Source organism: Aulonocara stuartgranti, assembly GCF_965226115.1.
Source record: "Aulonocara stuartgranti genome assembly, chromosome: 8".
Taxonomy (NCBI): domain Eukaryota; kingdom Metazoa; phylum Chordata; class Actinopteri; order Cichliformes; family Cichlidae; genus Aulonocara; species Aulonocara stuartgranti.
In genome coordinates this window covers 1,662,501-1,683,780 of record NC_138959.1, presented here as the reverse complement: position 1 = coordinate 1,683,780, position 21,280 = coordinate 1,662,501, and the positions used below count along the sequence as shown (strand labels likewise).

General features: G+C 45.8%; 2 protein-coding genes across 8 annotated transcripts in view; both read right to left on the bottom strand.

The window, feature by feature from the left end:
• The window catches only part of LOC309713220 (serine-rich coiled-coil domain-containing protein 2-like), a 47,349-nt gene extending 31,199 nt beyond the window's left edge, over positions 1-16,150 (bottom strand). For 4 of the 7 annotated variants that reach the window (XM_082544632.1, XM_082544636.1, XM_082544637.1 and 1 more), the window contains exons 1-2: positions 15,392-16,036; positions 36-1,264 (exon numbers count right to left, since the gene is read on the bottom strand). In XM_082544632.1, the coding sequence (XP_082400758.1) occupies positions 36-1,221 (1,186 nt within the window). In that variant the 5' untranslated portion in view covers positions 1,222-1,264; positions 15,392-16,036. The other 3 variants (XM_082544633.1, XM_082544634.1, XM_082544635.1) reach the window with 3 other exon arrangements.
• Positions 16,151-19,888: 3,738 nt separating this feature from the next.
• LOC309712368 (uncharacterized protein) overlaps positions 19,889-21,280 on the bottom strand; it is a 1,646-nt gene continuing 254 nt past the window's right edge. The window contains exons 3-5 of the mRNA XM_082543093.1: positions 20,685-21,022; positions 20,330-20,588; positions 19,889-20,259 (exon numbers count right to left, since the gene is read on the bottom strand). Coding sequence (XP_082399219.1) covers positions 20,331-20,588; positions 20,685-21,022 — 596 coding nt within the window. The 3' untranslated portion in view covers positions 19,889-20,259; position 20,330. The remainder of the gene's footprint in view (positions 20,260-20,329; positions 20,589-20,684; positions 21,023-21,280) is intronic.

Sequence of the window (21,280 nt, the reverse complement as noted above, 5' to 3'; positions counted from 1 at the left end):
AAGCTGTGGGTAAAATAAAGAGTTAAAAGCTGAACCTGGGCTGTTTTCTGTCGTCGAAGGCGTCTCCACAGAGTCCTTCCGTCTGCTCAGTCCTTGGTCGTCTACACACTGATTGGCCGTCGTCGCTCGCAGTGGGCGGGACTGCTTGATGAGTGTTGGGCGTGACATCTTGTAGCTGATGCCACTGGGCCTGGAGGTGGGGCTCAGGCTGGGTAGGAGAGGTTTCTTTAAGGCAGATGGAGGCAGGAGGGAGGGGACCCCCGACCTCGCTGAAGCAGCAGAACCAACACTGGCTCCGCCTCTACCTGCCTGGCTGCTAACAGGTGGTTTCAGCAGGCTGCCTTTAGGTGGAGCCCTGCTGGTGGAGGGGGACTGAGGGAGGGACGAGGAGGAGGCGGAGGAAGGAGTGAGGGTGGGGGAGGGCTGCCGTCGGACCTGGGTGAGGCTCCGTGAGCGAAAGCGATCGTCTTCAGTGAGCCGGACGGAGACAGCGGAGCCGAGGCTGTCGCTGGAGTACGAGCGGTTGGCTGGAGTCTTCTTCTGGAACGGGGAACCAGCTCGAGATCCAGGACCAGAACCGCCGGCACGAGAGAGGAAACTCTGAGGCCGTCTCAGAGAGCTGCTGGGTCCGGGCCGCGGTTTGGGCCCCGAAACGCCGTTCAGGGCGTGTTTGGCGCCGTTGGTCGGCCCTGATGGACTCAGTTTGTTGGATCTGATTTTGGAAGCAGGAGGCGTGCTGGGGCTGGACTGTGGAGACGGCGATGATGATGATGGCACAGGCAGGCCAAAGCCACGCCCCTTTTCCACAGAGGCTGCTTTTTTGGCGTCACGATGGGAGTAAAACTGCTGGACGCTGCTGCGATTCCACCCGCCCTTCCCCCGGCTCCACGCCCTCTCCCCATCACCGCCGCCGTCCACCATCAATCCATTTTCTCTCCTCAATTTCACAGAAATCGAACTCGGCACTCGGATAAATCCATTCTGTTTAGCCGAGGACGGGGGCGCCGTTAGGGCGCCGTTGCCCCCTGATGGTCCAGGGTGGTGGTAGAACCCGTTGGTGAGGCGGGTGCCGGCGCTGGCGGCAGCAGCAGCAGCAGCGCTGGTGCTGACAGCGGCGGTGGCGGCGGGAGCCGTCTGAGATCTGGGCCGAGAACCAAACTTGGGCAACCTAGAGACCATGGTGGGCATGGCGGGAGGGTCGACGAGATGAGGGGCTGACATCAAACCCCGCCCACTTCACCATGGAGACACAGAGTCAGAGGATCTGGACAGAAGACAGGAAAAGATGATGTTAAAGGTCACGACCTCAGAAAGGTCAACTGTTCTGAAAACTATTCTTCTAAAACTCTCAGTGATGAAATTTGATTAAATTAAAAAATGTTTTAAATTGTTTTCCAAAGAAAAACAAAAAAGACAAATTTCAGCAGCAAAGTTTGGACACGTGGAGTCAAACGAGTCCTGCGAGGTTCCCTCGGTTAGCTTCACGTGCACTTTGCAGCTTAGTCTGTGTGACACTTGTGTTTCAGTGCAGACCGACAGGCTGCAGGTGGAGCTTTGTTATCACGCAAAGCAAGAACCAGTTCAGAGAACGCTTCCATGTAGAGCTACGAAGGACCTTTACTGGAAAACCTTTCAAACGCCCGTTTGCTGCGGTTTCTCTGAAGCACAACAAAGCAGCTCTCAGCGCAGCGTCTGCAGGCGCTCCTCACTGAGCAGAGCTGCAGGATCAGGACAAAGCTGCAGCAGCCTGGGACACTTTGGTGAGATATAAAAAAAGCCTGGCAGCCCACAGTGGGTGATCACATGATCCCTCTGATGGTAAAGGAAAGCCCACCTCCATGAGGTCACCATATTCAGTTTCCCATTAAGAGCAAACTTTTCTCCTGGTTTAAAGAAAGTTTCTGAGGAAGAATCACTACAGAAGGTTCAGGGATTGAACTTTACAGGCTCGAGTGACACTGTGGAGCTGTGCTGTGGAACTTTATTCATAAAGCACATTTAATAACAACAAAATGTTGGCCAAAGTGCTGTACAAAGATTTAAAAAAAGCAAAAAATTACACAGTAAGAAATAAGATCAATAACAAATACGTGGATGATGACTGGGTGGATAGATGGGTAACTCTCACGCGGTGCTGTGGCACAGCAGAGCTTTCAGACACCCTGATTACAGACTGCAGGTTTGAACGGCAACGTTACAGGAAGAAGCCTCCGAGCCTCGATGTGGGTTCAGTCCTGATGGAGGTGAGATGGACGCATGTTTATTCCAAACGTGTATTTTTAGCCTTCCCGCCCCCCCTCCTGGCCCCCGCTGAGCCCACAGATATGTTGGTATTCATAACACCAACCGTTCCCTCTGACTCTCCAGAAACAGTCGCTGAAAGTGGTCGTCTGAGTTTCTGCTGGTCGCTCTGCTCCACAGCAGCTACGTGATAGGCTGCTTTTATAGCATTAGCATTGTTAGCTTGACATGACACCATCTGTGACGCGCGTGCAGAAACACGGAGCTGCACGTGTGTCGTGCACTGACAGCGTGAAGATAAACCAGCGTCCAAAACTTGTTTTTTGCAAACAATTCAGTTTCTGAAATCTGCAGAGCTCAGTTTGTGATCCTTATTTTTTAATATGTTTCCACCTGCGAGGCTCGCTGTATTATAAATCAAAGCTATTGTGTGTTTTTTTCAAACAAAGTGAAAAATGGATTTAACTGTAGATACGTGTTAGTGCTGCAGGACTGTTTAAATGAACAACTCCTTGTTGTGTTTTCATTCATGTTTTGAAGCCATAACAAACTGTTATTACTGTCGGTCACCTGCAGTACCTTCTCGGCCCATCAGGGGTCCCCGGCCTACACTTTGGGATTAGTCCTTGACGTGGGTAGAACAATAAACCAGCTAAGTTTAAGAGTTTGCTGAAGTTTGCTTGCTAACAAACATGTTGGCAGGTTTTAAATCCCAGTCAGCATCCACAGCTGAGCCCAGACTGAACCTGCTGAACAAAGACAACAGTTTCATTCATTTTGGTGATGATGATGCATGCTGCAAATTTCCAGAAGTTTCTCAGCACCAATGACATCAGCTACCCCGATGAAATATAATGAAGGTGTGAAGCCGACAGGCCCCGCCCTCCTGCAGAGAGCCGAGCTGCGGCGTCTGCACAGAAACTAAATTACAGCCCTGAGGGAGCGGAAAAATCCGGAGAGGAGCAGCTCTGACTCCTGCCAGTGATTAACAGCTGAAACATGTGGCAGCTGATCGCTCTGCAGCTTCAGCGCCGTCGGCTCGTGTGCGTGTGTTTGGGCTGGTGTGGAGATAATGCTTAAATGCACTCCGCCCCTAATAAAAACAGTCTGCTGTTCCTGCACACAGACACACATTAATGGTATGCCACACCCATCTCACACACACACACACACACACACACACACACACACACACACACACACACACACACAGGTAAGACTGCATGCAAATCCAGAGGCCGGGAAGCTGCAGGGACACAAACCTGCGACCTGCTGCTGCATGAAGTCTTGCAGCAGCAGGTCGCAGGTTTGTGTATCTGGTTGCAGAAGTTCATAAAACCACAGCGACAAGAGTTCAGTACACATAACTCAAATGTGTCAACACACACACACGAGTGCATGTGAGTAATTCCCACAGACACAGACATGTGACCACAGGGTGTAGCCTCACTGGTTCCTGCATCTTAATTAAGTTTAGGAGACTCTCGTTTCAACTGGAAAGGAATGCAGAGCAAACACGGAGTCAGCACTCAGAGCTCAGGAACGTCACGGTTTTAAATGCTGCAAACACAGACAGCAGCTGCTGTTGCAGAGCTCAAATAATCAAACAAATCATTTATATAGATGAAAAAGTTTAAAAGTGGCTGAACTCTGCTGCAGGCTCTGGATCAGCTGAGCGTGGGACGAGAGGCAGCGGGCGAACCACGGATCACATGGTTACAAATGACTGAACTTTCAAAATAAAGGTCAGGGTGACTGTGTACTACTAGACAAGAAAATAAAACGTAAATAAAACATCATCACAAATGTGTTGATCAAATTAAAGAAGCAGCAGCAGCTAAATTACTCTTTAAAATGCATGAAAACTTCTGATTTTATAACTTTGTTCTTTGGAAGGAGACGATTCTCTTCACTCTGTCAGGACCCACACACCTGTGTTCCTGAGCCCACACAGCCTCCATCACATGCTGGTGTTGGTCAGACCTCCGAACACTCCTGATCCACCAGTTTATAAGTATCACTGACTCTACATTAGTGTGCATTATAATCACTCTCAAATATCCTTATAGCTCTGAGCTGTTAGATTTGCCCTCTTGGCCTTCAATGGCACTTTTTACTGGGATACATAAAGACGCATCAAAGTCACTTTGCACACTGTCACAAGGAAATGACTTGATCTCCTTCGCGAGACACGTTGCACAGATTACAGACCGACGAGTCATTTACAGCCAGTTACTCTGGCGTCGGAGCGAAGCCTCCCTCTCACGTTGCGCTGATGCTAAAACCAGAACCGTCCCTCCGAGCTCGCCCTCAACTCGACTGAGCATCACGAGCTTTTCTGGAGGCCTGAAATCAAACAGCTGATGTGCTTATGGAGGAGCGAGGTAGGTAAGGCGAGACCGCCGAAGAGCTTGTGACTTCAGCGGCCAGCTGCTGGATCATCTGCACGGCCCGAAGGCTCGCCGCGCTTTAGGCCGCGCGGCCACGTGCTTCCCTCACAGTAACAACATTATTCAGCATCAAGTCTCACCTCTAAACTGAGAACATGTTTGCTGTCACTGATGTGAAGAAAGAGATGCTGCAGAAAGCTGACTCACAGCTTCCCATCAAACACTCACAGCTGGTAAAGAACGATGAACTCGGGCACAGCTGGACGTCACCGTCACTGTGGCCAGAGAGCAAAGCGCCTCAGTGAGGCACCATCGTGTATCCGTTCACTTCATCTGTATAGTACTGCATTTATGAGACACTCTTATTTTATCCACAGAATAAAGGTTTATGAATAATTCAGGTAGAAGACTCTGTGCACAGCGCCGCTGTGAGGCAGACTTTCCAACACTCTCATCATCATCAATGTAAATATAATACTAAATCCACTTTTTCCAGCAGCAGGTTTACGTTACTGCTTCTGCTTTGAGGATGAATTTCTGTGGGGGAAGTTTAAGTGTGTCATGGTCACGAGTGATGGAAAGGTGGCACATGAGGTCGCCTGGTGGATCAGTGTGGTGTCCACCCACCAGGAGCTCCTCTAAGGGTGCCCTCGCTGCTGTTTGCTGGTTGAGTGCTGCGCTAACGTTAGCATGGGGGTGTAAACAATGGTAACCATGGCTTCCATTAGCTTGCGAGGTAGTTGAGTTGTGCTCACAAAGGCAAAGCTTGGACTATTACTGTGGAGCTAAAAAAGGTAACCAGGGCAGCGCTGATGTTTTCATCATCTGATGGTAAATAAGTGTGAAAAGGTTAACGTCCAGATTAAGGTCACATGATTCGTGTGCTGCTTCAGCTGCAGGCTGGTGAGATTAGGGATGAAGACCGATTAACTGTTCAGGTGGGAGTTTTTCTACACTTGTGTCACATTGACTGACACGTAGCCACGTCCTCAAAAACTCCAGTCATGATGATGTCACAAAGCCTGCAGCAGTACTGTCCTCCTGTGTGCGTGTGTGTGTGCGTGTGTACGTTTGTATTACCAATGTTGTGGGGACATAAAACTGTCGGTCACTTTGTGGGGACTCGACTTCTCTTTGGTGGACAAAGGACAAATCCACGACTTGAAGCATTGAATGTAAGCTGGTGTAAAGTCCTCTGAAGTGCTGCGAGCAGGACTGAGTGCAGCTGTACTGCAGCAGAAGCACTGCTGCGATACCAAGGACACACAGGAGGAATGAAGACTGATGAACGAGGTCAGGGCAGAATCATAATGAGATCCTCTCTCCTCGCTCTCGTCTGTGTCTGCACACTGTGTCTCTCTCTCTTCATCCTGTGTTATTTATCAGCATCTCTCCATCACTGGGCCTCTTGTTAATTTGGATTCTCTTCAAGTTGAAACTGAGCTGAGCAACAATCCCGACCCACAGAATGTTTGACAGTGTTGTGCTGGCACTGATGCTCCGAACACTTCATGGTTCCTGTACAAACATTCATATTAAACATGCCAGAGTTTCAAACAGTGAGCTGTTTATGCTCAGACTGCACACTACTCAAAACACACAACTGTGCACTGCTTGTTCTATTGTTGACTCCGTGTGACCTCAGAGAGGGGATCACTCACAAGCTCCGCCCACCTGATGTTCATATCTCAAGTTTACAAAGAAAAGTCTGTCAGAAGAAAGATGGATAACAGGGAAGTGCGGTTTTCAGACACAACTGAGTGCAGCAAGGCCCAGCATGAGAGGAAAAAGGCTTATTTCCAACTGTGAATCATGCAAAGCTACCTTCATAGGGTTCAGGAACAAAAACGTGGGGCTGGAAATGAAACACGGGCCCTTTATCACAGTGTTTCACAGTGGTTCCTGAACCTCTGATTTATGACTGATGATTCTCTCAACCATTAGTTCCCATTCAGCAATAACCTTTGTGTCCGAACGGATCAAAACGAGTGCTTATCAATCAAAAACACAGCTGTAGTAGTTTTACATCGTGGTCACTGTCCACAGTCCAGGACACATGTTAGATAACTGAACACACAAGATAAAGACACCGTGCAGCCTATCTGAAGTGGTACATGCTGAACAAACACGGTGCCAAAGTGTCTGCATGTGAGCCGCGACGAGGAAAGTCCAGTCGGTTCCCTCACCTCCTCTCGTGCACTGCACCAACGACCTGCCGCGTCAGCGCTCGCTGGTGTTCCCCGACCTCTCTGCGTGGGTCTTTAAAGCCTCACACATAATCCAGTTTGGTGTCAGGCTGCTGGATGACTTACAGGAGAGATTTAAGCCGGATGAACAAGTGTGTTTAAGATAAGAGAAGCAAACACACGGAGGATAAGTCAGCTCAGAGTGTGAGCGGTGTGGATAAGGCCTCGGCTGTTTGGCTGTGAGCCACAGAGTCCATTTGAATTAATGAATCAAAATCCAGGTGTAAAGTCAACTCGCTGTTTGTTCGTTTGGATAAGAAACGAGTGAACTCTGATTACAGCAGCAAACCTCACAAGAGCAAAGATAAAAACCATTCTCAGCACCAAAAACTACAGACGCCCGTATCCTTCAAATTCCCACACGTAGTGTTAGCAGAGCACAAGTGGACTAATGCACAGTTAAAAGTGGGCTTCGAGAAATACAGCACTCCCTCTGAGGCTGGATTACAGGCAGCTCCACGTTTGCTCCATTGTTCCAGTTTACGTAACTTAATTCACTGCAAACCAGTCGGAACTTTGCACCATTTCAGCTGCAGCTTCCTGTGGGCTCCATACCAAATGTGCAGCTTTTCCCCCCAAAGACGACGTTTGAGTGCTGAGGTGTCTGCCATCATCGGTGAATCTGAGCTGCTCGTGTTGGAGCTGAAGCCAGTGAATCATGGACCGGCAGTTACCTTCATTCATTTATATAGAAAACAGACTTTGCATGAAAGGAAGTTTTAAAAGTGTCAGTGATGCAAAGCTGCTTCTGGAGGCCCAGGATACGAACACAGAGCTGGAAATGATCTGAGCAGCTCTCCATTAAACTCCGAGTCTGGATCTGAAATCTGCAGAGAAGCCCGAGTGCTGCTTACGTGTCCTGACCTTGACGGCTTTCTTATCGACAGAGCGTATCCATGAAGGATACCGGGGTGATCTGAGCCCGAGACTGACTGTACTGTGCTTATGAGTCACTTTCACTAATGCAGTTCACAGAAGATGAGCCAGAAAACAGAGCTGCTGGGAATCAGCATCCAGCGTTTATCTTATGAAGCTCCAACAATCAGTGAAACGATCAGAAAAGACATCTGCAGCTACAAACAGGTGCTGAGCGCCTCTGTGAATCCAGACGGATGTGATTAATGGACAGCCGAGACAAACATACTAGAACATACTCAGCTCTGTAACTGAATGGAAAACCGTCAGAGAACGAGAGCACGCACGCTGAGGGCGTAGCTACACTGCGAGGTCTCGTGTCTGAGATGGTTTTAATTCCATATCTGCACAAACTTTGGATGTTACAGAAAAATTATAACTGTGAAGTGAAAATCTAGATGAAACAGCATCTTTTGTTTCCCTTCACCAGCCGCCGCCTCCTCCTTTGACTCCCCCCTGCTCTTACTCCCCCTCCTCTTCCTCTACTGTACGTCCATGCAGCCATGCTCTGAGCTATCGATGTCTTCATGCTCCAGTTCTCCGCTCACTCAGCTGAGAGGAATCGAGGGCTGGCGGCGAGACGGCCAGGAAAGGTCAAACACGTCCATCTTTAACCTCCTAAGACCCGAACTCTTCCACAGCAGCATTTTTAATTTCTCTTTGATATTTAGGCTGATTGGGACCCGATGAATATAAAAACAAATTTGATTATTTTTTTCCACCTGATTTTTGTTTCTAAGAGAAAAGGAGCCACATACGAGGATATGCGTTTAAAATTTTGATAGAACAGTAGCAGCATAATGTCCTCGTAAGTGGATATCAGGCCCTTGTAGAGCAAAATTGAGTATTTTGGTCTAAATAACCCAAAATGTGACGTCCACATATGTGGACGCAGGTCCTACAACGATTAATCTGAAATCAGTTCAGCCAGGATGCACGCAGCTACTTTACTTATCACTGTGGACCGCTGTCCTGAGCAGGGGGTCCGCTGCAAACAGTCAGTATTGGCATCATCAAATAATCTGGAGATTATAAAGGAATATATTCATTTATGGTTTATCGAAATCCCCAAACCCACCAAAAAGCACCCATGCATGCCACAAACCAAAGAATACTTCATGTATAATGAAGCAGGGCCAAAACTCATCACTGTTTTATACAAATTCAGACATTGGCCAATAACTTCTTAAAGATGAGTTCTGAGTCAGACGTCCGAGAGTCTGGACTCTGCCCGTCTGGGTTTATTTCACAGGAACGACGACCTCGTCGTCTCCTGACAGACGGCGCTCTCTCTCAGATTCTCAGGTGAACGTTTCCGCTCCACGGGGTCAGATTTCATTCACACTCGGAGTGAGAAAGGCCAAAAGCTGCTGGAGCAGAGCTCACAGATGGACCCGCGACACAACAGATGGTGTGGATGCAGCTCGCTGCGTGCACGAAACGTGACACCACAAATCTTTGACAGCAAGTACAAAAAGTCACAAAAAGTAAGACGATCCATTAAAAGGAGAGAATTTTAATGAATCTGCAGCTCCTGCAGCAGGATCATCTTCCATAATCAGTCAATTGTTACTCTCAGCCTGACCAACAAGCACAACAAAAGAAGGTATCGCAGGGTATTTTTCTATTTTACATTGATTACAAGGAAAACTGAACACATCACATCACCACCAGCAGCCGGTGGACAAAATATAAAACAGCGGAGTTCCTCAGGGTTCGAGTTTAGGTCCTCTTATTTTTCACGTCATATGGAATCTAAAGACTATAATTAGAGAAATGCTACTTTTACTACACATAACTTGAGTTTCAAAAAACAAAAAGTAAGGTTTACATTTGAATTTTCATTTTATTTTGCAAAGGGTAATAATCTGTACAGTGCAGAACATTATTTAAAGTTTTCCTGTGTTTTGCGTGTAACTGTTAGTTACACGGGAAACAAAGCTTCACTTCACTGGCCTGCCTGCATAAACGAATGTGTCAATAAAACCTTCTCTGTAAGATGCTAAAAAACAACACCTCATTCACACGTTACGTTCAGTGCCTGAGTCTGTTATGTAATATTTGACCTATTAAATTGCTTCAAATAACAACAGGAGAGACTGCATGTGAACGCTCTGCCTCTGAGCCTTCTTAAAGATAAAGAGAACTGTGTGCTGCTGTGGAGGGTTTAAAGGCCAGATGTGATGTAACTGCACTCACGAGGACACGCTTGCTGCTGTTGTTACACCAGAAACACTCACAGGTTTATCTGAACTCTGCTGCTGGGGTTCCCCACGTCTGTCCAGGTGAGGAAAAAACAGCAGGACATATCTGAGCTCCTCGAGCTTTCAGGAGTCCCACCAGCTGGTGATGAACTACTTCATGTGCATCAACAAAAACTGTAGTTCTTCTAATGTCCACTTGTGGCTCGCTAATAAACACATTTACAGCCTGATATGAATGTAGCTAGCTCTAAAGCTAGTTCTTTATTAAATCTCACTTATTATGCAGGTAGATGGCGGCACAAGTGACTTTAGCTGCTAGCGGTCTGCTAGCCTTTCCTTCTAATGCAATTAGCTGATTAATAATATGGCTGCTGTGAACTCAGAGCGTCCAAGAAGTCCGAGCTCCAGTGTTTTATTATTTGGATGTTGCTGAGCACTAATTAGCAGGTAACTGTGTCTGCGTTACGCTTGCACAGTCTGTAGACGCAGCTTGCTAACCAGGCTAACTAGCATTAGCAAGAAAACAGGGACTCCGCCCTCTTGTCCAAATATGGTCACTTCTGGCTCCAAAAGAACAACAAGAGAAAACATCCGTCCTTTATTTACAGTGGACAGCTGTAAATTTACCAACTGTGCCAAATGAAACTGACCCCAAACAGCAAAGCCTTATGGGTAATGAGGACAGGACTGCTGAGAAGCAGGCAGCGCAGATAAACATGGCAGCCTGATAATCACGTCTGCACGGTTAGAACAATAACAATGCTCCTGAGCTGTAGCTCAGACTCTTTATTTCCACGTCCGTGCGTGCAGATCACCCGAGGACAGATGTTATTGGCTCAGGGCAGACTAACATTACCTCCTCCTCCGCCCTGCCTCCATCACTGAGCACAAAAAAGCTGCACTAATCTTCCAGACATATAAAACCCTGTTTAAGTGACCTACACATCTCAAGCTCATGTGAATTAAACAGACATGACATTTAAACATGAGCCAGACTGTCAATTTGTCGTAAGAAAGCGGCTCTCTAATGAAGCCTGAAGTCAGAGTGAGTCATCGTTTCTCCGTCAGTCCAGGTCACGGTGTGGTTTCTGACTCCTCCTCAGTCAGGATGGCTCCCCATCAAAACAACAGAGCCACATTTAGCCGAGCCGTTTTATTATTCATGGCTGCCGCTCGGATGCAGGCCGTGAGAGTCATCATTCGATCCACACAGACTCAGCAGCAGGTTTTTTGCAGGCCTGATGTCCACGCTGTTAGCCCAGATACTCGGGCAGTAAAGAAAGAGGCGGGCTCGCACGCATTACTGCGCTCCACGCAGGAAAGATACGAATTTAATAAAACTCTGACCTCATTTACTTTATTATTTTAAAGGCTGTAACATTCAAATCTGTGTGATGGACAAAAAGCCTGACGTGCAGCTTTGCTGGCTGTTGTTTTGTGAATTATTATTATTATTATTATTATATTTAGCTCATTTTTGATGACAGCTTATTGCTTTGTTTCTATTCATATGCTGCTACCAACTATGCAGCTGTTGGAAAATATTGGAGTTATATGAGGAGTTTAGTCATTTATTGTGTATTTATTTTCCTACATTCACCTAAACCAGTTTAACAACAAATTAACATTATGCACAAAATTTACATTTATTCAAAAATACGAAAAACTGATCAAAACAGCAAAAACTATTTTAAATAATTAGCATTTTAATATGCACATGAATGGAGGCAGGTTGCAGAAGAGCTTCTCTGAACACACAGCACATGAAACAGGGCTGCAGCAGCTGCAGACCCCACTGGGTGGGACCCACTCAGCTGAGAACAGGAAGCTGAGGCTGCGGTTCACAGGCTCAGCATGTTTAACACCAGACGTGGAAACATGGCAACATTCAGATGGTAGGATCAGAACGTGGCGTGAACGTGAGTTCCTGGATCATCCTGCCTTGTGTCAACTATTAACTGCCTGAGGTTCTACCACCTCCACGCAGGCAAACACACAGCAGGAGAGCCCCGCCCGGGTGGCTGTTAGACCAACAAACACACCCTCGTCCAACACAGACACACACGGAGGATGTGTAAACTTTTCCCACAGTTTTCAGTCTGAAGTCACACTGATGACGGTGTCGTGGGATTTCAGGTCTGACTGGTCTCCAGCGGGCGGTGACGGCAGCGAGGATCCAGGAGGAGATTCTCGTCATTTTCATAAACAAATGTGTTTGTGCTGGTCGTTGTTTAAAGCATCGACAGCTTTCTGTGCTCGTCTCTTCAGCCCTTTCAAAAGACTGAAAGAGATATAAAATCTAATGTTAATATTTCAGTATTTTCTCCCCCAAACAGGAAGAGCCCGTCAGAGTCTCCCTCTGAGAAACAACACGTTTCATCTATCTGAAGAAAGCGACTTGTTACTAACTCAACAGGTCCTCTGTGAGCCTGACATGGATCTGTGGAGGGAAACTGATGCTATTTTACTTATTATTACATTCATATTATATAATGAATAATATTTTATTGTACTTTATCATTTATTCTGTTTTCTTTTATTTAGCGTGTGATCATCTGATTTTGTCATTTAATTTTATTACATTTCTTTTAAAACTTTATTTTTTAATCTTTGAATTTTTCTTTTTTGTTTTTATTATGTTTTGTTTTATTTTTAGTCGTATTAAAAATAAATAAATATTTATGTTTTGATTGGTTTCTGCTGTTCTCTGACTCGATCTGCGTTTATCGCCTCTGTGTCAATAAAGTTTGATCAGAGAATGTTTCAGTATTTATTAGGAAATATTTACTTCATATTTTTCGGCCACGTTTGATTTAAAAAGTAATTTTTATTTCCCATTAATTTAATTTTAGATTCGTTTTTCATGCTTTTTAATAATATTTTTAAGTCAATTTCCACTTTATTTCCAGACATATATTCTTTTTACTGCTCGTTTTTCAGAGATTGTATTTTCTTCTATTTTTGGGCTCATTTCTTCTAAGCAGTTAAAAAATGAATTCAATAAATAAAGATTTCTGGCTTCTTGGAGTCAGTCTCACTGATTTTCTTTAAACTTTAAAAGGAATGAATTTTCTACATGAACCCTTCTCATGTCCTGATGTAATTTGTTTCTGCATCAATAACTACACTTACATCACTACATCAGCCTTTGTTTACATGTTCCGTTTCCTCCACGCTCGTCCTCGCCGAGCTCGGCTCACATGATCTGATCAGTGAGGAAGCAGCAGGCAGACACCACCCAGCTAGAGATCCACAGATTCACCAAACATTTCCTGCTGCTGACCTCCATCAGCACAGACGGAGAGGGCATTAGATATCGCTCCAACAAGCTCACAGCGGAGGACGAGGATTGCACAGAGAGACACCGCCATCCGCTGTTAGCATTAGCTTGGCACCAACGCACGACCAGAGCTGCGATTTGAGCTCCGACGTGCAGAAGAAAGTTTCCACCAGTGAAACAAAAAGCTCAGATTTCATTTACAAAGATGACACAGGATGATGAGGACTGAGATAAAATCAGAGAAGGTCAGATGTAACGCTGACCTTTGGGGGGAATTACTTGGAGTTAAATGCTCATTTTCTTTCATTGATACACAACACGTTACAAAATGCTGCCTCAGCAAGCACGATTTTAATCTTTGGGTCGACACCAAGGTGACCTCCATCCAAACCCCAGCAGAGCGGCTCGGCCTCCAACACGCACACACAAACTTGTTTTCATCTAACACGGGGACTCCACTATCTTGATTTGCCAGCCCACAGAGGACACTAACTGTGCCATCTGTGCTGAAGGCCTGATGGAAAACATTAGCCTGAGGAAACGACTTTGAAACAGCAAAGTTAAACCTGCTCAGGCTGCAGGTAGGACTACACCTTCCACTTCAATTATTCATCCAACAGTCTGGAAACAATTAATGTTTGATCAGCTGGATCCAAACTCCTCCCTCTGCAGCTCCTTTGTCTTCCTCGGGGGTGAGAGCGGGCTACAGACACAAAAGGCCGGGACCCGTCTATGAAACTAGCTTCTGTTTCATTGGTATGTGAACAAAAACCTGAACAGGAGGCACAAAACTAATGAAAGCACCAGCAGGGCTTCTGTTTTCTGTGCTGTGACTCATCCCCTCTCCGTTATCCGTCGGGCTCTTCGTCTCAGAGGGAGAGGGCGAGGAGGAGAAAGGCAGGAATGAAGTCCAGCCGGGTGGAAACGCCACACAGAGAGACAGATGGGCGGACAGACTGGACTCCTGCCATCGGTCTCGGTGTCAGCAGGTTCCCTCAGAGAGCTGCTGAAGCTGGCAGCGAGAGCGCCACAGAGCAGCAGGGGACTCGCCTCTGCAGCTGCTGATTCTGCCGGCCAACCCACATCAGCTCACCGCGCTGCCTTTCCTACATGACTGCAGACTCCGGGGCTCGTGCTCCAGTTTAAGACTCAGGTTAAATGCCCGGATGATGCATTAGACTCTCCGCCGTCCATCACACTCACTGCTGAGGCCTGCTGTACTTTCTCTTCATGCTGACGGGGAAAATCAAACTCCATGTTTCCTGTCTGTGTGCTTTAGCACCGAGCAGTCAATAAATCATCACCATCACACACGTCTGGATCCACTGAATGAAACTTACTCAGAAAGGGGAAGCTGAACCTGTCCATGTTATTAACTTAGTGCTTGCAGCTCGTTAGGAGGCAGAACTTGAGCTTAAAGTAAATAAACAAATGTGTGATTTATAAATGAATTCAACTTGACATTTCATTCCTACAATAAACTGGAATCGAGCCCAAGTTTGGTGACTTCACCTCAGCGGTCTGTTCTGTGCCTGAATCTGATTGGCTGTTATGACTCCCACATCAGCTGCTGATTGGCTCTTTGTAGGCAAGCGTTTACCCAACTGATCAATAAAAGAAATCAGCTGAGCATTGATTAACTGAATAATCAATTAGTCCAATAAAGTCGTCAGTAATGATTCACAGAGACGGTTTGCTGCAGTAAAAACATCTGATGTTTTATAAACAGCACACTAATCAATCAGCTGATCTGAGTAATACAGAGAGCAGTTATGTTATTACCAGGTTAGTTTAACCAGTAATGATAACTGCTGTGTGACGTCAGGCTCTTAGAAACAACACCAAACTAAAGTTTCACCGTCCTGTGAGACTTTCTGAGCTGTGTGAGTGATTGCTTCACCGGAAAGAGACCGACTGATCGATTAATTGTTCGATCAGTTCATTAAAATAAACTGTCTCAAGTCTCGTTATCTTTAGGACAAAATGATCAAAAACAACCCGTAACCTTTTCGTAACACACACACACACACACACACACACACACACACACACACACACAGCCTGGACGTGGGGTGTGTGTGTGCGTCCTCTCAGCAGATGTTTCCTCACACTCACCTACGAACCACTCGGAGCATCTGACGCCGAAATGCGGAAATATGCAGCTCGGCTGGATGAAGACAGCCGAGCTGCAATGGGGCTGTGAGCCGGGATGCACCGGGCTATGAGCCGGGCTGTGCCGAGGTAATATCCGACCGCTGGCGGTGTGCTGGAGGCCGGGCGGCGGTAAGAGTCCCGGTAAACGGCGCTGAGCTGTGGGGCCTGTGGATGCTCCTCCCGGGCTCGGCGGGTCTCGCGCTGCCGACGATCACCTCCGCGCGCCCTGACGGAGAGGAGACGCTAACGTGAACGCCTTTTGTCCGCGTGCAGTCTGTTTGTGCCGCACATGCTCAGAGCTCGAGCCGCTGCTGCTGAATCATCCACACACGCGCGTGCACGCGGACAGCGCTTGCGCGAGGCACAGCTGACTCTGACGTCACGCGGACGCTGTAAACAAAACCCTTTCGTGGCCGGTGTTCCAGATCTACTGGCGTTGGTGGAACAGATGTGTGGCAGTTTCAGTATATAACGTTTCAGGAGCTGCTACCGACAAACCAGCAAAAAACCGCCAAATGTGTCACCTGTGACACTTGTGAGGTTGTCTCAAACACACTCCGTCCGTCGTGATGCTGTTGAACAACAAAATGTTTAAAAATGTCGCGAGTTTACCTGGTGATATCCTCACGCGCGACGCGATCGCGAAAACAGCAAACAATTAACACCACGCCGATGTTGTTCACAGGACAGCAAGAGTAAAGCGAGCAGTTTGCTTTGTGCACTAACATGGACTCGAGTCAACCAGCGCCCCCTCTGGCCAAGTGCCACAGCCTACAGCCAGATCAGCCTGACACACATCTGCACAACACGTTTGTACCTTTCAATTGTGTCCGTTTGTGCGTCGTGCAAATAAGCCTTTGAAATGATTGAAATGATATCATGTATTTTTTTTTTTATTGGCCTACATTTGTACAAAATTCCAAATTATATACACAAAGTCATAGAAATCACCACTCCAATTGGTCATCATGATTTTGATATTCTCTTTTCCCATGACAATGAAACACGCCTTGGACAAATATGACACATCAATATTTCATTAGTGTTGTCACATCACATCCTGTAAGCAGAGTCTGCCTGTGTCCTTTATATATCTATCTCTATATGTCTATACAGTCTGTATAAGTGTGGTTACTCTAATAAACATGTGTAAGGAGATGGCAGTTACTGTGAATGTACAGCAGGTGATCAGTAATAAACAGTCAGACAATGACTCTGACGATCTCATTCAGTCTTGCAGATTGATTGCACCTTCTGTGGAAAGTGGTACCACACAGTGTGTGTGGACGTCCCCTGTGCAGAAGGCGACTACAAATGTTGTGGGTGCTAAATAAACAGTAAAAATTGATCCCTGTTGTCTTTGCTTACTGATTGTTTTCAGTGTTGACAATCCACATTGCTGGGATTGCAACTTTCAACATGTTGGTGAGTAGATGTACCAGGGGTTAGTGCAGCCACTCAGCCTCTACTCACTGTGATCATAGCAGCAGGTGCAGATGTGTCAGTAGGCTGTGGTACTTGGCCACAGGTGGCAGCAGTGGACTGACCTCCACTGGAGACTGCTCCAGCTGTGTGATAGTGGATCTGCTACAAATTGAAGCTCATAAGCAAGTTTTGGAAATGAACCCTTGTATTATGTTGAAGAACAAAAAAGTGACATTGATTTTGTTGCGGTCATTTTGACCCGTACTGTGTAAATCCACTCAGAATTATCAAAAACCTGCACTAAAACAATAGAAACTTTAGAAACAGGAACCTTCCCAACTAAGATTTAAAACAAACAATTTCTACGTCTCCTCCAGAGTCAACAACAGATGACAAACCAAGCGACACACCTGAGTCACTGACTTTCTTAAATCCACTCACTCTCACTGGCTCTGTTTATTTTTAGAGATGCCCGTTACCCACCAGCTGACCGGGCGGTCACTCGGGTTAAACATAATAGAAAAGGCTGAACTGACAATGCTGTGACAGTGATGTACACTGTTGTTGGTATATATCAGGGATCCGGAGCCGCGGCTCCTTAGTCCTTATACTGCGGCTCCGCGTGGTTTGGGAAAATAAATTAGAAGTAGGGGAGACCGGGGACAGTTGTAACATTTTTGACATTTCTGTCTGTAAATTGAAGCTCTTTTAAGGTAGTGGATTCAAAATGTAATGCAAAGTATTTACATGTCTCTGCTATTAAATAGTTACTGACAGACACCGAGCAGCCAATCCCAGCACACCAGGGTCCAGCATGGCGCTGAAAGTGTGGCGCTCCATCTCTCAGAAACATGTACAACAGGAAAAGCTGAAAATCAAAAATCATATTAACCACAAACTTTTCAGGTTATTAGCAGCAAACACAGAAATCTGTTTGTGCCATTATGGAAATGTTTCACTCTTTTATAAAACTGCAGCTCTTTCTACCCGATGAACATCAGTCAGCCCAGACTGAAATGTTACATGTGTGAGGCAGACACGTAATAAACACAAGCAGAGAAACCATGTTGCACAGTCACATGATCATGATTATTGCAGCCTGTGTAATGCTCAACTACTGCATCAACAACTTGATTTTCAGCCTAGTGCATGCCCACAAATCTCACTTATTCCCTGCAGTAATCAGCCATGTACAGGCTGTGAAGTTGGAATTTGCTCCAATCAGAAACTTCTGGAAATAAAGCATATGATGCATAGTGGGTGGGTCCAGCACTGGCAGAAATCAGAGAGAAATATCTTAATAGTAATATGTACAATTAACAAGCACCCTGAATTGGATAATTGAAGAAGTAAAACTTCTTCCAGGCGATGAAGTGCCAGAAATCCAAACTCCATTTGAATATGCAACAGATCTTTGAGATGTTTGTGTTGCCTTCAGATTGCTCTAAACAGTTGTTAGTCTGCACTCAGTCAGTGAAAACTGCTCCACTGTTCCCAATATCAATATGGAGTCTCCATCAGGTTCAGGACTATGTGAAACCTCTTGAGTGTTTATAGCAGCAGCATCAAGGCAACTGAGCAAATCACAAATTTATCCAAGTTTGTGCTCATAAATCAGCAGGATGACACGATGAAACGCTGTCGTCTGCATATAACTTTATATCTGTAATATATTTTAATCTGAGAAGTATAACCAGAATCTGTTATCCAAGCTGAGGTTTTAAGTACAGTCATCTTCCACTTCCCTCACCTATGGTGTGCCACAAGGTTCTGTATTGAGGCCCTTATTATATACATAATGCTGATTCAACGTTTCAGTTATGAAGGTGCTTCTGTCACATTACATTCAGAGCTCTGTGCACTCAAACACACATCACTATGCTTATGTTTAACATAATGAAGATGTGACTACGACACCTCATTGGTCAGCTTAGTGCCTTCTTTGATAACATTGTTAAATAAACAGAAAAAGTGCTCAGTATTGCACCAGCTTCCCCTGTTTGAAGCTTGTGTTCCACATGTAGAAATGTTGCAGCAGCCACAGCAGCAGCAGAGGTGAAAGGTTGCACAGAGAAACAGACAACCACACTTAAGAGCTCTTTGTGACACACACTCTTTCATCTCCAGGAGAAAGCGGCCAGGATTGTGCTCATGCCTCCTTTCATTCGCTCTCTTAGAATAAAATAGAGTAGATTTGATTCATTTCTTCTGCCTTCATGATATAACAAAGATAATAATGTAAAATCAGTAATTTCTTAGTAAAAAGGATACTGTACTCAAATATACAGACAAGTGTCTAATTACATCTTCCATTAACCGGACCCATATAATTAATCTAGAATAAACATCAGTGGGTTGGCAGTTTGTGGAAGCCACTATATCTGAATACAGTGGAGGGAAAGGACATCTGCCTTGCAACTAATGGTGTTTTACGTATGTGGTGCTAGAGAGCGGAGATGCAATGTGCAAACCAAAGGAGAAAGTAGTCACGGGTGTTTGCGTAAGGTACATTTAGATTCATTCTGCACAGTCATACCCTACATTTTAGCCCCTTCACACAAACACAAGGAAAGAGAACGCCACTGGCACCTTATTAAAATGTTGTCTTCATTTAAGTCAGAGCTCCAACACAAAAACACGCTCCCAGGTCAGACACGTGACCCTCTCATCTCTGGAAAGCTGACAAGAGCTAAATAACAGCAGCCAGTTATACGCCAACATTAGGCTCCAATGCCCTAACAGTCACTTTCCCGCTGATAAATCGTTCAGCTGCGTCTGAAAGCTGAGGTAAACAGCGGACTGACTGCCTTCTACAGTTGAAATTTAAGGTTGTTTCTGACAGATGAAAATAAGTTATCCTAGCCACTGTAGCCAGGCTTACGCAAATAAGTTTCTGGAGGTAATTCAGTAGAATTCTGCAAGCTGCTGACATCTGTTAAACTTTTACACACTGTAGCTTTAATTGTCAGGCCATGGTTTGACTTTGGGATCTCGGGTCTTGGTTGAGTATTTTCAGTACATTTGAGTTATTCTCACCATTTTAAGTCTTGAGTTGTAGTTGCTATAGTGTTGCCTTTCACTTCATTATGCTTTTCATCATCATTCATCCAATGTGACAGAATCACGTGACCTGCAAGACAACCTTTGTGTCCATGCATATCAGCCAGTTTAAAGAAAGTTGTTACCCATCACCTCTGACCGTGATGGTGTCAGGTTCAGCCAGTTAAGGCAGAGTCTGGCTATGCTGAATGTGTAAACGTCAAAGTGTCTGACATTGTCCACAAAAACCTAAAGCTGACCTAATGACTGGTTGCCCAGTAAAAGACTGGAGAACAGATTGTTGTTATAGTGCATTTAATGACCACATGATGCATGGAGGCCCAGGCTCAGCTCATCAAGTTGACCTGCAAGAACAAAAAGTCACTACACATGTTTCTCCAAATTTAAGCAAGTTGGTTCATAACTGTGCCTTACCTCAAACCTTTATCCTTTGAGAATCAACCACTGGGACACTTTCTGGATCGTGTGGCAGCACAGGGCTTAGAGGAAAGGGGCTGTAGACATCGTCAGTGTATTTGGAGTAAGAAAAGGCTTCTCTTCCTCGCTGGTAACCATTGCCGTTCTGGATGATGTAGGATGAAGGCAATGCAGGTGGAGCCATAAACATGCCAAGTGGCACTTGAGAGGTATACCAGGCATTAAAGTCAGGATAGGTCTGAGAGGGCATCCAGTCCTGTGGGTCAAAGGAGGAAGGAGCTCCCCCTGTAGGAACATTTACCCATGGAAAGTCAGCAAAAAATGAGGATCCAGTAAAGCCACCAATACCAACCCTTCCAGAGCCGGAGCCGCCAGCAGATCCAACCCCTCCAGAGCTACCAGCACCGACGCCTGCAGTAACAGAACTGCCAACGTCAACCCCACTAGTACCAGAGCTGCCAACACCAAGCCCTGTAGTAACTGAGGTGTCACGACCAACCCCAGTTGTGCCAACACTTAAAGCACCAGCTCTGCCAGCACCAGAGGCCCAGTCACCAGTATCAACTCTTACAGATCCAGTGCTACCATCCCCACGCAATCCAGTTCCAGGGAACCATCTGACAGCACCAACCCCTCCAGTACCAGGTACCCAGCCAAGGTGGCCCAATCTTCCAGTGCCACCAGACTGACCTGAAAGCAGAAATAAGTTTTTACTGAAACTGAGCTTGTCAAGTTGCAATGAAGCTCTTGCAAATTTTGCTCTGAGTAGCACTGAAAGAAAACCCTTCTATTACTTGGTTTAGCAGACCAAGCTTTTCAGTCAAGTATAAAATTACAGTTTCCTGAGAAAAAAAAAAAAAAAAAAAAAGGGGGGGGGGGGGGGGGTAGTTCAGTTCTGCTACAGCTATATTTCCAAGACTAACTCTTGAGATTAGACAGGAAGACTTA